This window comes from Gobio gobio (genome assembly GCF_949357685.1).
Source record: "Gobio gobio genome assembly, chromosome: 17".
NCBI classification, from domain to species: Eukaryota; Metazoa; Chordata; class Actinopteri; order Cypriniformes; family Gobionidae; genus Gobio; species Gobio gobio.
The window spans coordinates 4574671-4595014 of record NC_137110.1 but is presented as its reverse complement, the minus strand read 5'-3'; the positions used below and the strand labels follow the sequence as shown (position 1 = coordinate 4595014).

Below are 20344 nucleotides of genomic sequence, written 5' to 3'. Positions count from 1 at the left end.
TGCACTGGTTGCCGATCCATTACAAAATTAATTTAAAATTTTGACTCTTTGTATTTAAAGCTCTGACCAGATCAGCACCTCAAAACCTCTCTGTCATTCTTAATCCAAATACATTTCTGAGGTTGTCTGGTCTGAGAAAAGTTAACCATTCCAAGATCCAGACTAAAGTTGAGGGGTGATCGTGCTTGATTTCCATTACTGGGCCAAAACTGTGGATAGTCTCCTGGTTTCTCTCAGATTAGTTTAATCAGAATCTGAAGTTAAAATATCTTTTGCTCAGGCTAGTAACTGCTTTTATAGTCTAAGGTTAAATCATCTTACCAGTGTGTGATGTCTCTTTTCTCAGTCTTTATAGTGCTTTATAGTGTTTTTGCACAGCGGTCAGCAACTGTTGTTTTTACTGTGCTTTATAAATAACATTTGATTTGGCAAAAAAAAAAGCTAATTTAACGTGTGTTGTTTTACACCTCTGTTTACATCCTTTTATCCATGCAAGGGAAAAACAAACGAGTGCTATGGAGTAAAATGACAAACCCCTGAAGGGTTTTCTGGGCATCCTCCAATCAACCACCTTGATCTATATCACATCCATACAGTATATAAGATTCACCACAGGCTGGGACTCTCAGGGAAGGGTAGGAGGCATTTTAGGTAAGATTAACTAACTGTAGCTATTATATACTGCTTATAAGACTCTTTAATAAATCATTCTCATGCATGTTTTTATATGGCTTTACTGATTAAAAGATGAATGGTACAATGCAGAATGTATAGCCTATTGTTATATATATACTGTGTGTGCTTTCTCATGTCAGGTTGAGAACATGAACTCCAGTGCCATCTCAGAGTATGGTAACTCTACTTTACTCTTCATACCACGGGACAGCTTCAGCGCTGCTCTCACTAAAAACATCGTGGCCATGCTTGTATGGCTGGCTCTCAGTGTCTTTAACTGCAGTATGGTGTCCACTTTCCGCAAGCACAGTTTCTTCTTTGAAGATCCACGTTATATCATGTTTATCTGCATGGTCATTAATGATGCCGTACAACTGACATTGGTAACCGCCTTGTATGTGGTTAGTATTAATATGAAATATGGGGCCAAAAATAACATTAAAGCTACACTTATAAATACCTGAATGGCAATGCATTCGATGCCAGTTTGATGTATTCTGCCGTTCAAAAGAGTCAGTAGTGTTTTTGAATTTGAATTTTGAATTAATATGGTCGTGAATATTCTGAAATATTATTCCAATTTAAATTATATAACAGTTTTTTTATTTGAATATATTTTTAAATGTAATTTATTCCTGTGATCAAAGGTGAATTTATCATCATTACTCCAGTCTTCAGTGTCACATAATCCATCAGAAATCATTCTCATATGATGATTTGATGCTCATGAAACATTTATGATTATTATCAATGTTGAAAACAGCTGTGCTGTAAACCGTGCATCAGTTTTGATACATATAAAGTTCAAAAGAACAGCATTTATTTGAAATAGAATATTTCGTAACATTATAAACAAAGACACTTTTGATCAATTTAACGCACACTTGCAGAATAAAAATATTAACTCCATAACTTTTGAACAGTAGTGTTTTTAAAAGTCTATAAAAAATAAAATGTAAAATGTGTATGTGCTTGTAGGTGAATGTGTGTAAAATATACCCTGTACAACTTTGTTTTGATATTGTCTGCTTTTAGAAAGTCATTTGTTGTCGAACAATCCTTGAAAAAAGTTGAATGGATGCAAACAAACTGTATAATGAAACCATGTCATGGTCTGACATGTGTATATTGTGTCATCATATCTCCTGTTGTAGGTGAGTTATGCCTTCTCAAAGATCTTGGCATCCACCTGCTGTCCGCTGATCATGACCGCTGTGATGACCACCCGCTCCACCCCGCTCATCCTGGCCGGCATGGCCCTGGAGCGCTACATCTCCATCTGCCTCCCCCTCCACTACAGCCACATCTGCACAGTCACACGCACCATGTGGATCATCGGGGCGATATTCCTCCTGAGCTTCATTCCCCCGCTCACAGACCTTTTCATCACCGTCGCCAAAGAACCACCACTGTTCTTCCACACGTACATTTTCTGCGACCACTCGCTCCTATTTCGAGACAGGTCTATCTATTACAAGAACTGCGTGTTTGATAGTGTGTATTTCTCTTTTGTCTTCTTGACTTTACTGTATACGTACTGTAAGATCGTGCTGACGGCCCGTGCGGCCTCCACTGACCAGGTGCTGGCCAAGAAGGCCCGTAACACAGTGTTTCTCCATGGGGTTCAGCTGCTGCTGTGCATGCTGGCCTTCGTCGTGCCGTCCATGCAAGCTCCGCTCATACAGCTGTTTCCGATGTATGGCCTAGAGATCCGTTATGTTAATTTTCTTCTGGTCTACATCATCCCACGATTTCTCAGTCCAATGATATATGGATTCAGGGATGAGAAGTTTCGCAAGTATTGGCTCAGATACTTTATCTCTAAAGCACGGAGAGTAAAACCAGTCGGCCAGTTCTCTCAAAAGCTTGGATGATGTTCTGTTCACTGCTGTGCCACATCAATGATTTGTAGGCAACGCCGGTTTCTGAAGAGAGTTCATGTGTAGGAGGCATTTTAACAGCCCAAGGACATGTGCTGATACAGAAAACATCCTTACTCAGTGGAACAAATACGTATGATTGTGTACTGAAACAGTTTGAAAAGAAATCTAAACTGTTAAACATATTCACTGCACATTGTGTAACTGTTGAACAATGTTTTGGCACCATCGACATCGGATATAAAGATTTGAATAGGGTAAAACGGGACAAAAGACACACCTGGTAACTGTAGAATAATGGTCATTAGTTAACATTAGTTAATGTATTAACTAACATGAACTAACCATGAGCAGTACATTTGTTACTGTATTTGTTCATCTTTGTTAACATTAGTTAATAAAAATCCAGCTGTTCATGGTTTGTTCATGTTAGTTCACAGTGCATTAACTAATGTTAACAAGATTTTAATAATGTATTAGTAAATGTTGAAATTAACATTAACAAAGATGAATAAATGCTTTATAAATGCAGTTCATTATTAGTTCATGTTAACTAATGTAGTTAACTAATGTTAACTAATGACCATTATTCTAAAGTGTTACCACACACGTTAAGAAAAATGTGCTTTTCCCTACTCCCATAGTGTATGATTGCAGAATATATATAAAAAAAAAATTTTGTATTGAACATTGATGAAGCAACAGATTTTGTGTGAAAATAAATCATAAAATGTGTTTATTTTGTTTAAAAATTGCATAAATGTGTTCCCTCAGACACACGGAGCAAAAGACACAAATACTTCAGCTAAAATAATATGTTTTATTAATAAGTTAATTCTTGTTCAAGACAATCACAATTTAGCAAAGTTTGTACTATTTTCTGTTTATTTTATAAAAGAATACATTTCGATCAAGCTCAAAGAAGCTCATTAATTCAGCCCAAAACCTCAGTTGTTCAGTTTGCACCTTAGAGAGAACAATTGCATCATCATAAGTATATATTGACTACCATGAATTTCATTGAGGCCAATACGGCAGGTTTGTTTTACCAGTCTTACACACTGTGAATGCCTTTTCAATGCTTTTATAATTCTTATGCATTTTTATCTATACTTTAAGTGAGCTTGTACAACTTTATACGGATAATTGAATTGTTAACATTGAGTGTCGGGACTCTACAACATATAACAGTGTACTTACAGTAGTTTAACCAGCTCAGTTCTTCAGCCATCACAGGTTACAGGATCATAACCATGAACAGCACCGTTCCAGTGGATCCGTTTTATGACGCGTTCATCAAGAACTTCCTCAGCGTAGTCCTCTGCCTAACCATCAACTATATCAATGGAACATTTGTGATTGTCTTCTTCAAAAATACCATTTTCTGTAGTGACCCAAGATACATTTTATACATTCATTTGGTGATCAATGACATGATTATGCTGTCAATTTCTGTGGGCTTACAAGTCGCAACGTATGTTTTGCGCATCTTCAATGCCTCTGTTTGTTTTGTTGTGCTGCTTTTGCTTAGTACAGTCACCAAGAACTCTCCACTAAATCTGGCCTGCATGGCCATTGAGCGTTACATTGCCATTTGCAAGCCACTACATCACTCGCAAATATGCACAGTTCGGAGGACGTACATGCTCATTTGTGTCATATGGACTGTGGCAGCAGCGCCAGGTCTGAGTGATATATTCATCGCTTTATCAAATCGACCAGCAAGCTTTTTCACAACTGCCATTTTATGCCACGTGTTGTTCATTTACAACACGTTGCAACACACAGTCAAAGAAACCGTGGTGAATGTTGTGTACTTGTCGTTTGTGTGGATGACGTTGATCTTCACCTACTTCAAGGTTTTTTCCGCAGCAAATGCTGCGAGTGCAGATCGAGTGTCTGCTAGAAAGGCCCGAAACACGATCCTACTGCACGGAGTTCAGCTGCTGCTGTGTATGATGTCCTATATCACCCCATTCATCAGTACAGCGCTTATAGATCTTTTTCCTCAGGCTCGGGCAACTATTCTGATTATTCTCTTTTTGCTGTCATATGTTCTACCAAGGTTACTAAGCCCACTGATCTACGGGTTGAGAGACAAACAATTTTTTGAGCGTATCAAAGTGTATTTTTGTTGCAAACAAGTGAGAGGGACACATATTATACCAGCAAAGTAGGGTGAATACTGTAACATATGTACATATATTTCCCTTATTCGAGTAGTGATGTCATATGTTTCATATAAGGCAATACATTATTAGCACATCCTCACGATGTATGAAGATATAGGTTTATACCATGTATGAAATACCCATAGAAGAAATATTATATACATATATTAAAAATATTTATATGATGACTTTTTATATGGTTCTGTATGTTAATGCTCTTGTAAATACTTGCCAGCATTTCTGTAATAAAAGTCTAGATCTTTAAAATGCATCCAAATTACAGCGAACCATGCAGTGCTCTGTAGTGGTCAAAAAGGATAGTGAATTTTGAAGTGATATATTCTTGAAAACTCAAGAGATGTGGATTCGGACGGCAATTTAATCACCACACGACCTTAGTGTTTGTCAAAAACATTAGGTAATTCGGCAGGGGATTTTTACGCGGGTGGTGGGAGAAAAGCACTGACATTCTGGATTTGGACATCAATAAAATCACTGACCAGCCCTTGTAAATTATTAAAACACCTTATGACCCCACGAGAAACAATTACTATCTGAATAGGGCTTTATTTACAACATGACTGAGGCAGCATAGGAGACTGGTTTGTGTGACACCCTAAAGTATGTACACATTTTGGGTATTGTGATTTTGGAAGAAAAAGTTTATTTTCCATATACTATTTTTCATTTTTTTTTTTATTTAATATGTTCTTATATTTTTATCATCTTTTGCTGTGTGAGATCGGGACTCTTATTTTGAAAGTGAACGGAAGAGTCGTACAGAGTCCTGTTTTCACAGGTATGACTTTCATGACAACAAAACTACATGCACACGAGTCATTAGATTAATATGTTTATGTTTATGTTGCAAAAATATTGCAAATAATATTGTATATAAATGTTCTGATGTGTGAATATATTGAAAATGCGTAGGTCATCCGCCATTTTGTGGATGCTGTGAAATGCTCGCATGTGCTCGTGAAATGTGTTTAATTTTATTCAAACCGACTCCAGTTATCAGGTTATTATGTTCATTATTTGTTAATCCATATTATATTTGTTTTTGGTTAATTAGAGTTCATGTGTGACACAAATGTCAATTAATGCACTTCTCCAGTTAAATGTTTTAAACTGCAGTGCAAACTGTAATGCAGATATTTCCTGCTAATGCAGAAGAAAAAAAAATTATGTTAAAGTAACATGGTGGCAGATCTGATTATCAAAATCAGTAACTTAGATGTTAAATGTGTATTGTTTTGACAGAGGAAAAAGAAAATGCCATTTGTGCATTAATAAAAAAGAAAATAAAGAAATATATTTTATTGATAAAGCTTTATTGGTTTACAATGTAAAAAAAAAAAACCCATTGAATAAAAATTGCTGGGGATTATGTGCGACACACGCTCCTGTCTCCTCATTTCTTTTCCTGTTTTCACAGGGACTTTTTAATCTGCCAACACAGCCCTTTGCATGGGGTCTGTAACATTTGCATGGCTTTATTCAGTACTGTCGTCTCCGCCGGTTTCAAAACTCTCTGTTTTATTGTCATTTTATGCTCGTCCAGCACTTTGCACCAACACAACCTTGTTTCTGCAGCGACTTTCGGCTTGTTTCCTATAACAACGTCTGACGTTTACGTGGCGTGAGAAATTGGCAATATCACAGACAGAGTGTCGTAGGTAATCGCAGCATGCTGATATACAGCCATATCGCACGGTTATGAGTGTGATATTGCATTTATACAACAGTTCGACGGCGTGAAGAAACAAAAACCCTCTTTTGTGCCACGGATTCAAAATCTCATGTTGACAGTTTGACAGTTGAGCCCAAGCCTTTGTTACCAATTCTAAAACATCACTTTAGAGCTAGTAACGCTTCATTGAAGATTATTATTGTATTATGTAGACTATTATTATGAGAGAGAGATCAATTAAACGAGTGTATTACCTGCATCTGATATAGCATTCATTCTTCAGGCCTATGTCCAAAATATTGTATCCATTATAAAAAATTTGTTTGAATACCTGCTGAGGAAAGCGAAAGTGTTTCTTGACCTTTAAAAGTTAAGTGGATCCCATGACAGAGCTAAAACAACTTCCTTGTTCTGACTCACTCATAAAGACTTTTTGCCGCCATCTAATAAAAATGTTCATGGATAAGTCATTGTAGTGAGGTTCGTGTAGGTGTGGGAAGGAAGAAGACGGGTCGGCTTACTGGGACTCGTGAGTACTCTTTTATTTCTCTTTTCTCAATATTCAAAAGGGTGTGCACGTCGCACAACATAAACGTTCATATAAACTCTTTCTCTGGATCAATCGTCGGTTTGGGCTCCGCCCTCTCTCTCCCGCTGCAGACCTCGCGAAACCACGCCCCCTCCGCCACATACCCCCACCGCCCGACTCAGGACGGGGAGCCATCCGGCCTGCAGCCCCCCCCCCCCTTTCCTGGAGAGGAAGTCAGCCACAGCCATCTGTGCACCCGGCCTGTGGATCACCTTGAACTTAAAAGGCTGTAAAGCTAGATACCAACGGGTGATCCGCGCATTGGTATCCTTCATGCGGTGGAGCCACTGCAAGGGGGCGTGGTCCGAACAGAGGGTGAACTCCCGCCCCAGGAGGTAGTAGCGAAGGGTGAGAACGGCCCACCTGATGGCCAAACACTCCTTCTCTATGGTGCTGTACATAGTCTCTCTCTTAGAGAGCTTACGACTAATGTACAGCACCGGCCGCTCTTCACCCTCCACCTCCTGGGACAGGACTGCGCCCAGCCCCCTGTCCGAGGCGTCCGTCTGCAGAGAAAAAGGGAGAGAAAAGTTAGGAGCCTGAAGGAGCGGCCCACCACACAGAGCAGCCTTTATCTGGGTGAAGGCCTGCTGGCACCGCTCCGTCCACTGAACCATATCTGGTACCTCCTTTTTAGTCAGATCAGTCAGTGGGCTAGCGAGGTCCGAATAATTAGGCACAAACCTTCTGTAATAACCCGCTAGCCCCAGGAAATGTCTGACCTCCTTTTTGGTCTTAGGTGCGGTCTTATCAATTTGGGGACGCACCTGACCATGACCCAAGTGGAAGCCCAGATACCTTACCTCCACCCGCCCAACCGCACACTTCTTCGGGTTGGCCGTGAGCCCCGCCCTTCTCAACGACTTCAGGACAGCACGCAGGTGCTGCATATGCCGCTGCCAGTCTGCGCTGTAGATGATGATATCATCGAGATAGGCAGCAGCATACGCAGCATGCGGCCGGAGAATTCTGTCCATCAGACGCTGGAAGGTGGTGGGAGCCCCGAACAAGCCGAAAGGAAGGGTGACAAATTGGTGCAACCCGAACGGCGTGGTGAAGGCGGTTTTTTCTTTGGTCATTGGAGACAAGGGGATCTGCCAATAACCCTTAGTTAAGTCCAGTGTCGAATAAAATCGAGCGGTCCCTAGCCGATCAAGCAGTTCGTCAACCCTTGGCATTGGGTACGCATCAAATTTCGACACCGCGTTTACCTTACGGTAGTCCACACAGAACCGGATCGAGCTGTCAGGTTTTGGAACCAAAACTATCGGGCTGGCCCAGTCGCTGCTGGACTCTTCTATTACCCCCATCTCTAGCATGGCGTCTAATTCAGCCTGAACTACTTTTTTTTTGTGTTCAGGTAAACGGTATGGCCGACTGCGAACCACCACGCCCGGCTCGGTCTCAACGTGATGTTGAATGAGGTCGGTGCGGCCAGTTAGGGGCGAAAACACGTCGGCAAACTCGGCCTGTAATGTTTTTACGTCAGTGAGTTGGGACGGCGAGAGGTGATCCCCCCCCGGGGCCAGAGCGAGAGAATGGGACTTTTGAACCGCCTCTGGCCCGAGATCCTCCTCTCCGCTCACCACCGTCGCCAACATCACTGACTCCACCTCTGACCATTTTTTTAATAGGTTGAGGTGGTATATTTGACGTGCCCCGTCCCTATCTGAACGCACAACCTCATAATTGAGGTCCCCAATTCGCCGTGTGACCACAAAGGGCCCTTGCCACTTTGCGAGCAATTTAGAGCTAGAGGTAGGGAGTAACACAAGCACTTTATCTCCCTGTGCAAATTGACGTAACTTAGCCCCTCTGTTGTTGTCTGTTTTTGTCTGTCCTGGGCCTGTAACAAATTCTCCATTGATAGCCGTCCCAAAGTGTGGAGTTTTGTTCTCAGGTCCAGGACATATTGAATTTCGTTTTTGCTCGCGGATGGTCCGTCCTCCCAAGTCTCTCTAAGGACATCCAGCACCCCCCGAGGCTGGCGCCCATAAAGAAGCTCGAAGGGGGAAAACCCCGTGGAGGCTTGCGGGACCTCGCGCACAGCAAACAAGAGAGGTTCTAGCCATTTATTCCAATTTTTGGCGTCCTCGTGAACGAACTTCCGAATCATTGTTTTCAACGTGCGATTAAAACGTTCCACCAGACCGTCTGTTTGTGGGTGATAGACGCTGGTGCGAACGGATTTAATGCCCAATAACTCGTATAGTTCGCGGATTGTCCGTGACATGAACGCCGTGCCTTGATCGGTGAGAATCTCTTTCGGGATTCCCACCCGGGAGATTAATGAAAACAGCGCACTCGCAACACTTTTCGCTGAAATAGTGCGGAGTGGAACTGCTTCCGGGTATCGCGTTGCATAATCCACCAGGACTAATGCAAAGCGATGCCCCCGTGCTGACCGTTCTAATGGCCCGATGAGGTCCATACCAATTCGCTCGAAGGGGACCTGCATCAGAGGAAGTGGGCACAATGGTGCTTTTGGGGTGGCCGGTGGATTGACCAACTGACATTCACGACACGACGCACACCACTTGCGTACATTCTCGTGAATGCCCGGCCAGAAGAACCGGGCCATGAGATGGTTCAACGTAGCTGTGTGACCTAAATGCCCGGCCATCGGGTTAGAATGAGCCGCCTGGAAAAGCATTTCCCGGCGGCTTTTAGGAATTAACAACTGGGTTGTATCCTGCTTTGACTGGGCGTCTTGGGTCACCCGATACAACCTTTCTTTTATAACCGCAAAATAGGGAAAGGAGAGTGGTTGATCAGGATGGAGGAGGTGGCCGTCGATGGAACGGACCTGATTAAACGCATTTTTAAGCGTGTCATCCTGGGACTGTTCCAGGGGAAAGTCATCGCGCTCTGTGAGCACCGGTGTCTCCAGCTCGCTCGTTTCCCCTGAAACCGCCGCCAGAGGTCCCGTTTCCGCCTCCCCCAACTGAGCAACCGCCATCTTCCCTTCCATCCGCGCACAAATGCCCCAATAACTTGCTGGCCAATTGGTTCTCAGAATTAGCGGATGCCGGAGATGCGGGTTAACTGCAACCTCGACACTATGCGTTTGTCCCCTAAATTGAATAGTGACGGGCACTAACGGATAGTTCACCACTTCCCTGTGCACACACCTCACCGTAACCACACGGCTGTTACCCAACGCCTTAGGTTGAATCAGGCTTTGATGTATAGAGGTCTGGTTGCAACCGGAATCCACCAGAGCCTGATAAGTACCCCCCTTGATACTCACAGGTATAAGGTACAGTCCAGCTTGATCAGGGGCGGCTTGTGGAGCGTCGGGAACCCGGACCAGCGTCCCGACCTCCATGACCGGACAGCGATCAATGAAATGGCCCGGATCCCCGCAGCGCCAACAAGCCGGCCCAGACCTTCCCGCTGCCCTAGTGGCCGGAAGTAGGTCGGCAGAATGGCGTGGAGAGAGCGCGGGGACGAAGGAAGAGGGGTATGGATCCGGCGGTGTAGCGCCTCCCCTCGGCGCCGGCCGGGAAGGTGCCGGCTGGTCACTGACTCCGCCCATCCTCCATCGTGGGGCCGGCCTGGGTGCTGCGCCGCCACGGGTCCTGGGAAAAGGGACAGGTCTGGAGACAGAGGGGGTGGGGAGAGAAGAGGAGAGAGAGAGAGAGAGAGAGAGAGAGAGAGAGAGAGAGAGGCAGAAGGAAGGGGTTCGCCGACCCCGTGGCACGCCACCATTTGATCCTCCACCAACTGGATGGCCTTGCTCAGCGACGTCGGGCGGTGGCACTGGACCCACTGCGCGGTCTTCTTGGGGAGCCGCGCGACGAACTGCTCCAGTACCACACGATCGATGATGTCCTCGACGTCGCTTTGACTGGGCCACTTGCGGCAGGAGTCCCGGAGCTGGTGCGCAAAGGCGAAGGGCCGGCCGGACTCATCCAGGGCCAGGGTACGGAACCGCTGGCGATGCTGTTCGGGGCTCCGGCCGACCCGCTGTAAAATCGCGAGCTTGAGGTCGTCGTAAGCCAGAAGATTCTGGACTGGCAGCTGATGGGCGGCTACCTGCGCTTCCCCAGACAGTAGTGGCAGGAGCCGCATCGGCCAGTCCGCCTTGGGCCATCCCCTGGACTCGGCGGACCTCTCGAAGAGGTCGTTGAACGCCTCCGGATCGTCCTCCGGGCCCATCTTCGAGAGGTGCAGGGCGGCGGCCGAGTCGCTGGTGGGTTGGGGGATGACCGGAATCCCCTGGCTAAACCAGCTCCGGAACAGCTCCCGGTCTTCATGCTGGGCCCGAAGGAGGGCTTCAAAGTGCTTTTGTTGCTCCTCCCTCAAGGCCAGCAGATCTTGGTGTTGCTCTTGGTGAAGACCGGCGAGCGAGGTGACGAGGTCCGCAAGTGGCGTCTTTGGCGGGGTCTGCATGGCGGCGGCGATCTTCTACCTTCCCGGGTTTCGGCACCAGTGTAGTGAGGTTCGTGTAGGTGTGGGAAGGAAGAAGACGGGGTCGGCTTACTGGGACTCGTGAGTACTCTTTTATTTCTCTTTTCTCAATATTCAAAAGGGTGTGCGCGTCGCACAACATAAACGTTCATATAAACTCTTTCTCTGGATCAATCGTCGGTTTGGGCAGGTCCTCTCTGCATAGCACTGTGATCTCTCGAGTCCCAGCTTCCCAGTGTCTCTCTCTCTCCATTCTCTCGTCCCGCAGCGGCTTTTATGCGGTCTCTCCACGCCAATTACTGCAATGAGACACAGGTGTTTGTGATCTGCACTTGACCTACTTACTCACCGCTCGGCTCCGCCCTCTCTCTCCCGCTGCAGACCTCGCGAAACCACGCCCCCTCCGCCACAGTCATCTATTATAAATACTGCAATAAAGTTTTTCATTTTGGATTTCACGGTGACTAAGTATGTTCGTGGTTGCAATACATTGACCAAGCATTTGTCTGCAAATTAGCGCATTTTAATGAGTAATTATTTAACTTATTGCTTAGTGGTTATGGTGTGTGCTTTAGGCAAGTGCGATGCCTAAAATAGGCAAGTGCGATGCCTATTGGCGGTCTCTCCACGCCAATTACTGCAATGAGACACAGTGCTGTTTTGGGAGTAACGTGCAATAAACCAATCAGAGTCTCATCTCCCATTCCCTTTAAAAGCCAGTTGCGCTCGTACCATGGCGAATTAGCTATTTACATGGAGCGGAATTTGCAAGCGGAAAAACTGAACGCTGAACCTTTTATTTTTAATATTTAAACATGTGTGTGCTGCTGCGCGTCCCTGTGTGTGTGTAATAATCAGAGTGTACGCGCGTTGTGCACCACCTATAGGCACGTATTACTAACACACCCTTTAAATAACACACAAATACTGCGCTATTGACTTTAGAGCCGGTGTGTGTTGGTCAATGGTCAGTGGTTTTCAGTTCCTCACAATAGCAACGCTCCAACAATGCTCCTGATCACACCTGGTGTTCAGACCAGACGCCCATGGGTGAACAGATGCACCAGTGCATTTGATATTTAAAAACCGTGGAGCTGGACGTGTTATGATAACTGCCTGGTGTAGCCTATGACAGGGCCCAATATGTTGGATCATCTTGTTCAGTACAACTTTGCCTCAAGAACCACTACTGTCAATCAAATTCTTCATTAAATATTAATTAAAGCTGAAAATTTCCTCAAATAGTTCTCAACATTACCAATGTGTTGGCTTTTTCTCCCTCTCTCTCTTTTCTCCCTCTCTCTCTCTCTCCCTCTCTGTCTTTTTCTCTCTCTCTCTCTCTCTCCCTCCCCACTCCTTTTCTCTCTCCCTCTCTGTCTCCTCTTCCTCATCTAAAGTATTTAAACCTGTCAGTTTTAACATCTCGAGGCAAATCAGTCGACTATGCAAGGTGAGAAGGTACGTTATATGCTGTATTTTGTGATTCACGTGTTGCTAAGGGCTTCTCACTTTTAAATATTCTGCATCTATTTTATTTTCAGATCAGATGACACAGATGGAAAATATTCATCTTACTACTTGATGGACTTCAGAAAGTCGTGGACATCATTTGGAGGAAAAGCAAGATCGACCAAAAGGCCAAGGAAAAGTACGTTCACTCATAAGAGTCACAAGAAGTGCAACAGAAGAATGAATTCTACAGTGCTTCTGTACACGGCAGAAGACAGATATGCAGAAGCTTTTGCAAAAAATTTCACAACTGTTCTGGTCGGGATCATAATTAACTGCATCAATGGGATATTTGTTTTCACATTTTTCAAGAGTTCAATTTTCTACAATGATCCGAGATACATATTATATATTCACATGGTTATCAATGATATGCTCATGGTTTTTATCAGTGTAAGTCTTTTTGTGATGGCTTATGTATGGCCAAAGGTTCCTCTCCCGTTTTGTGTTACACTGCTGATAATAACCTCAGCAACTCATAAGAACACTCCTCTGACTTTGGCCGGTATGGCCGTTGAGCGTTACATCGCCATCTGCAAACCACTGCATCACCATCAGATCTGCACCGTGCGCAGGACGTACATCCTTATCTCTCTGATATGGGGTGTAGGGGTTATACCTGGATTGTCTGACTTGATTCTCCTTTCAATCGTTCGTCCTTTATCTATCTTTACAAAAGGTACTGTCTGTAGTACAACTACTGTGTATAACACGCCGTACCATGAAGACCAGAGCAAAGTTACACATGGGCTTTACTCATCTGTCGTGTGGGTAATTCTTGTATTCACGTATTGTCGAGTGCTGATTGCGGCCAGAAGAGCCACCGCTGATAAATCCTCAGCAAAAAAGGCCCAAAACACCATCCTGTTACATGGAGCACAGCTCCTGCTCTGTATGCTGTCCATCATTACTCCTGTTATAGACAAGATTTATGGACAACTTCTACCTACTCTACGGACAAAAATCACCTTTTTCAATTATCTTCTTACAAACTTACTACCACGACTACTTAGCCCCCTTATTTATGGTGTTCGAGATAAACAATTTTGTAAATACATGAAAGGACTTTTTTCATGTAGGCTAATTAATGCAAAAGTTGAATCAACCAAGCAGTGAGCTAAAAAGATAATCATAAATCATTATGTGGACCAAGCTGCTTGGCAATTTCCCCGTAGCCCTTTCCAGCCTTGTGGAGGTGTACAATTTTGTCTCTAGTGTCTTTGGACAGCTCTTTGGTCTTGGCCATGTTAGTAGTTGGATTCTTACTGATTGTATGGGGTGGACAGGTGTCTTTATGCAGCAAACGGCCTCAAACAGGTGCATCTAATTTAGGATAATAAATGGAGTGAAGGTGGACATTTTAAAGGAAGACTAACAGGTCTTTGAGGGTCAGAATTCTAGCTGATAGACAGGTGTTCAAATACTTATTTGCAGCTGTATCATACAAATAAATAGTTAAAAAATCATACATTGTGATTTCTGGATTTATTTTTTAGATTATGTCTCTCACAGTGGACATGCACCTACGATGACAATTTCAGACCCCTCCATGATTTCTAAGTGGGAGAACTTAAAAAATAGCAGGGTGTTCAAATACTTATTTTTCTCACTGTATATATATATTAGCCTATATTTACCTGTAATGTCTTTGGGTGATAATCCTTTACAAAGGACAAAAATTATCTTTATTGTTAAAGAATTAAGAATATCATAGGCCACTGTGCTGTGAAGACTCGCCTAACATTTTACAAACATGAATATTGATATGTTTAAAAAACTATTGGAAAATAATATGCTTAATTTTTTCTCCCTCTCTCTCTCTCTCTCTCTCTATGAATTTGTCTCATTTACCTTTGAATTTAAACACAAACATAAGCTTTATATTTAAGTGTAGATAGTTTATTGTATTGCTCATTGTTTCAGTTTTGCTCAGAAAGTTGATGTGGCTATCAATCAAGTCAAGTCATCTTTATTTCTCCAGCGCTCTTTTCACACACAGATGCTTCAGAGCTTCTCACTTATGAGAGGACAATTTTGTTTTAGATGAAAAGCTAAAGTAAGTTTTGATTTATTCATTTCTGTTGTTAAACGGATTTCAAAATGTAAAAACGCATGTAAAATAAAAATATTACACAAAATGAAAACAATAACGTGAATATTATTATTATAAGTGTGAATCAAAAAATTAAAAGCGAAGTGATTTCATCTCTTAAATGTCTTTGTGTGTTTTGGTCATAATTTAGACTTTTTTTCAAATCTAATTTCAGCTTTTTTTCTCATAATTAGTCAAGTCAAGTCAACTTTATTTATATAGCGCTTTTAACAATGTAGATTGTTTCAAAGCAGCTTTACAGTGTTAAACAGGAAAATAATGCAGCATAATTTTATTCAGCTGAATAAAAAAGTCCTAATTATAATTAGGACTTTTAATCATAATTTAGATTTTTTAAGTCATAATTTTGACTTTAAATTCAAAATTTCGAATTTTATCTCAGAATTTTTAAAGTCCTAATTTCAACTGTTCATCTCACAATGACTTAGCATGTCATATTTGTGACTTTTTATCTAATAATGAGGACTTTTAAAATCATATTTTCAACATTTCATCTTATAATTATAACTTAGCATGTCGTATTTTCAACTTTTTATCACTATGACTTAAAATCATATTTTGGACTTTTTATCTCTTAATTATGACTTTATGATAATTGAAATGAGCTGATCAGTAATATAGTTGAATATTTAAATATCTTATTAGCCTTTTTTATTACTTGATATCTGAAGGGGGAAAATATTGTGCACTGTTACCTTGTCCTGCTGTTTGTTTCAGGGTACTTATTCCAGTTAAAGGTGCACTATGTAACTTTTCCGTCCGCTAGAGGTCGCCTGTTCAAAACAATGGCGTAGTTTGATGACGCCACGTTTGAGCACAGAATCTTGGGACATGTGGTCTTCACCTCACAGCCGGTGGGAAAGAATCGGGAAAGGACTTGGGCAGAAATCATGTTGATGGATGTGATTATTAACGTTACTGTAGTCTGAAGCAGAGCAGGAGCAAGTGTTGTGGAGCTGAGGAACCGCTGGAGCGATTGTTAATAAGATGAACGCAACACACACCTCGTGAGTAAAGCGTTTCTGCAGAATAAAACCGAGGGGAACACGGATATGATGTCATCGACAGGCCACGCCCTCACACGTCCCGGTTCCTCGGTTAAAATAGCATCTCACGATTTACAAATAGTTGGAAACATTTGGGATATTGTAAGTACTCAACTGAACAAAATATATAACAATGGCTTAGTGGTTTTTGGATATTTTACTGCAAAAATGTTACATAGTGCACCTTTAAGTAAACAAACATAAACATTATGTTATGAAAACCCAAATAAACTTGTTCATCTTGTTGCCTGACCAGTTGGTTTTTATTGTAATTGACTATTTTGTTTCTTAGTGTAGGTAAAAAAAAAAAAATCGAATTCTAAATCAGTTTTTCATGTCAACATATTCATTTGGTTGAGTAGCCGTAGTAAGAGTAAAAAAAAAAAAAAGTCAGGGTCTTGCTCACTCACTGTCTCTCCTCCTTCCCTCCCTCCCTCGCTTATTCTCTCTTCAAATGTGTATATAAACTGGTCAGTTCACTTCTGGAGTGAAGTAAACTGGATTAAGCAAACAGTTAAGGTGATTTTTTTTTTATCAATTTACAATAACTGAGTTTGTATTGCATGTTCAACAAAAATCCTATCCTTTGTATTTCTATATCAGGTGACACATGACAAATTCTTTGGGATATCAACTTCATGCTTGATGGACTTTGGACTGTCATTGATATCTTACAGGGTAAACGAGCCTCAACAAAAGAACAAAAAAACCTTTTGAGTCACTGAAGTGCACATGGACAATGAACTCTACAATGCCTCAAATTAGTGCTCAAGACAGATTTACGGATGCTGTAGTTAGAAATTTCATCCTTGTTCTTTTTGGGTTCACAATTAACTCGATCAATGGAGTATTTGTGTTCATATTCTTCAGGAGTTCAGTTTTCTACAATGATCCGAGATATATATTATATATTCACTTGGTTATCAATGATATGCTCATGGTTTTTTTCAGTGTTACACTTTCTGTGATGGCTTATGTATGGCCAAAGGTTCCTCTCCCGTTCTGTGTTATCCTTCTAACAATAGCCTCAACAACTCATAAGAACACTCCTCTGACTTTGGCCGGTATGGCCGTTGAGCGTTACATCGCCATCTGCAAACCACTGCATCACCATCAGATCTGCACCGTGCGCAGGACGTACATCCTTATCTCTCTGATATGGGGTGTAGGGGTTATACCTGGATTGGCTGACTTGATTGTCACAGTAATTGTACGTCCTTTATCTATCTTTACAACAGGTACTGTCTGTAGTACAACTGCTGTGTATAACACGCCGTATCATGAAGAACTGAACAAAGTTACACATGGGCTTTACGCATCTGTCGTGTGGGTAATTCTTGTATTCACGTATTGTCGTGTGATGATTGCGGCCAGAAGAGCCACTGATAAATTCTCAGCAAAAAAGGCCCAAAGCACCATCCTGTTACATGGAGCACAGCTCCTGCTCTGTATGCTGTCCTACATTACTCCTGTGTTAGACAAAATTTATCTCCAAATTGTTACTGAACAGCAGAAGAAAATTTTATTTTTTTTAAATTATCTTTTAACAAACATTGTACCAAGACTTCTTACGCCTCTGATTTATGGTGTTCGGGATAAACATTTTTCGAATCATATAAAGGGACTTTTTTCATGTAAATTACCTATTGCAAAGGTTGAATCAACCAAACAGTAAACAAAAAAGGTCATTTTGCTAGTTTGTTTTCTTTATTTGCTTATATACTGTATGTTTTTGTGCAGTCATAATACATTTCGGAAAAAATTGGAAGGCACTGTAATCTTGTGTTTATCCCACAATCATATAGGGGTGAATTCAGGGTGATTGGGAAACTTTTTCAAAGTCATCTCAATGGCAAAAAGTGTCCCAATAACCCTGAAATCACCCTACAGTACTGGGCTAAAGTCTCAGGCATGTTAGTATTTTCATCAAAACAAAAATGGCTTTATATGTTTTGCTGTAGTGTGTCAGTAGGCAATATCTGTTCACATTTCCAAACATTCCTTTTGCCATTAATTGTAATAATCCAGTGAGATTTTTGTATGCACAGCAGCCGGTATTGATCTGATCTCACCATCATCGAGTCTGCGATTACATGAACAAACTGAGACTAAATCCAGAAGAACTGTCAACGTCTCCAAGACGCTTCAAGAAACGTACCGGCAAAGCTACAGTACTGTGAAAAGCTTTGTGTAAAAATGCTGTAAAGTGAGGATGCTTATGTGGTCAATAAGTGAAGTTACTAAACGTAATTTCGGGAGGAAGTACGCCCATCTAATCTTCCAATTAATACCAAGGTATAAAGCCAGCAGCTTACCTCTTCCCGTTGTTAGTTCTTGCAGCATTTGACCCGCCCAAACCGCATCATGACTGACTTCCAAGAAATCGAATTGTTTCCCTCCGACGACGAACTTTCTAACGTGCCAGAAACACCTGCACGCGTTTCTCCCAACAGTTTGGATCCTCCTTCACTGCACATTTCACCAGTTGATCGTCCAGGTCGCCGGTCTCTCCGCTCCACAAACCAGCATAAAAAACCTCGCTCAAGGAGACCTCTTTCTCCTCCTCCATCTAGATCATCACGGGGCTCGGCTAATCCTCGCCGTGATTCATCTCGTCCTTCATCATCATCATCAGCAGCAGCAGCAGCAGCAGCAGCAGCATCATCTGCAGCAAGCCCTTCAGTCCCTCCTGTCCAGAAATGGACCGTCAACGCGCTCAGGCAAGCGTTATCCAACGCGGGTATCCATTTCTCCCGGAAGAATTCAAAAGCGCAACTTCACGATCTGCTCGTGCGCTCTCATCAAAACACCCAGCGTCCTCCAAGCACCACGCAAGCCTCAACGCATGCAAACGTACGATCCATACGGTTCGCCTCCAACCCGCTACAGTTTCAGCGAGTAACCCCAGAGTGCAGTCTGGACGATTGGGGCGGTGCGACACATCGAGGCGGAGCGACACTATATTTTAATTTCCCGCCTTTGACATTTTGCTCTGACCCAGCAGGGGGCAGTTTACGTCGAAACCTATGGCAGAACGGTAGAAAGCAACAGCAGTAATAGTAACGAGACAGCAAGTTGATTGAACGAGGTGAGTAAAATGGCTGTGTAAATTAATATAGCTATATTTAAACGTTTAGCACGGTGTTCGAGAGTCGAATCTGGAGTATAATTGCTGAAGCATATCCCATAATAAAATTAAACTGTATTTTTCTACTTTAGAAAATCTTTTCTATAAAAACATGTCGCACCACACCGTCGTAACCAGAGCAGAACATGAGGTGTACAGGGGTGATAGCGTTCCGGCACGTAGGCTACTGTGGCTGCAGGAAAAAAAAAAAAAATCAGGTTCTGGTTATATTGGTCTACGGCGGCGTTTTCGTACCATGTAAAAAAAAAAAAAATTAATAAAAAAAAAAATAAATAATTAATCATAATAATAATAATAAAAAAGATTGTCTAATGTTTATTTGATGTCTGTTTTTAAAAGCACGGAAGAGAATATGTGCTGTTCTGTTAGACATCGTTTCAGCTATTAAAATAGTTCCGTTTTGTATGTATGGCAAAGTGATTTCATTTCTGTTTTTATTAATTAAGTTGTAATGGGAAGATTTTTTATTCGTCAGATATAAATATGGTATAGGCGCATATCCATTGGTTTGTGCGGAGAGTGGAAGCTTGCACGATGCAATACGGCGCCAGAGCCGTCACTTGCACTTTTTTTTTATCCAGTGGAAACGAATTATCCTCAAAACAATACATGCCTTACCGACATCAAATACATAGATGGAGAGATTTAAATTATTGCTTAACGAAATAAAACAAATCAAACCAAAAACTCTTTCATTATATCTGTAAAGATGCATTTCTCGCGTCAAAGTGGAGATTTCTATTAAGGATCTTGCGTCACTGATTTAGAATACACTAGTTTATTCATAAATAATTCAAATATCCCCTTACCCTCCGACACATTCATTAGCCGCGTTTCCATTACCCTTCAAATTGCGCAAATTGAAATTGCGACTTGAAAATACGCCCAATGGAAACGCGTCAATTTCGCTAAAACTCCCATATATTGCAAAAAAGTTTTTATGCTCGCATGAGGTGGTTTTTCAGGCAATTCGGAAAAGGAAATTTTCGCAAAACTGCAATGGAAACCGTTTTTTTCGCATTTACAGGTCACCTGGTACGGTCACGCATTGCTCTCACATAAGGCCTACATATAATTTTTTTTCCACTCAAGTATGTACGAGATCTT

General features: G+C 42.1%; 4 protein-coding genes across 4 annotated transcripts; 3 read left to right on the top strand and 1 right to left on the bottom strand.

Annotated features, from left to right (window-relative positions):
• Positions 1 to 3808: 3808 nt before the first annotated feature.
• LOC307141254 (odorant receptor 131-2-like) lies at positions 3809 to 4628 on the top strand (the record flags this gene model as incomplete). The annotated part of the gene is made up of 2 exons (XM_079841310.1): positions 3809 to 4538; positions 4621 to 4628. The coding sequence occupies 2 exons, from the start codon at positions 3809 to 3811 to the stop codon at positions 4626 to 4628; spliced, it is 738 nt and encodes a 245-aa protein (XP_079697436.1).
• Positions 4629 to 10254: 5626 nt separating this feature from the next.
• Positions 10255 to 18976, bottom strand: LOC307141253 (uncharacterized protein; the record flags this gene model as incomplete). The annotated part of the gene is made up of 2 exons (XM_079841309.1): positions 18405 to 18976; positions 10255 to 11720 (listed from the first exon to the last, which is right to left on the bottom strand). Exon 2 carries the CDS (start codon positions 11401 to 11403, stop codon positions 10255 to 10257), a length of 1149 nt encoding a protein of 382 aa, XP_079697435.1. The 5' UTR covers positions 11404 to 11720; positions 18405 to 18976.
• LOC307141252 (odorant receptor 131-2-like) lies at positions 13111 to 14046 on the top strand (the record flags this gene model as incomplete). Its single annotated transcript, XM_079841308.1, has 1 exon — positions 13111 to 14046. The coding sequence occupies one exon, from the start codon at positions 13111 to 13113 to the stop codon at positions 14044 to 14046; it is 936 nt and encodes a 311-aa protein (XP_079697434.1).
• Positions 16829 to 17764, top strand: LOC307140524 (odorant receptor 131-2-like; the record flags this gene model as incomplete). Its single annotated transcript, XM_079840086.1, has 1 exon — positions 16829 to 17764. The coding sequence occupies one exon, from the start codon at positions 16829 to 16831 to the stop codon at positions 17762 to 17764; it is 936 nt and encodes a 311-aa protein (XP_079696212.1).
• Positions 18977 to 20344: the final 1368 nt, after the last annotated feature.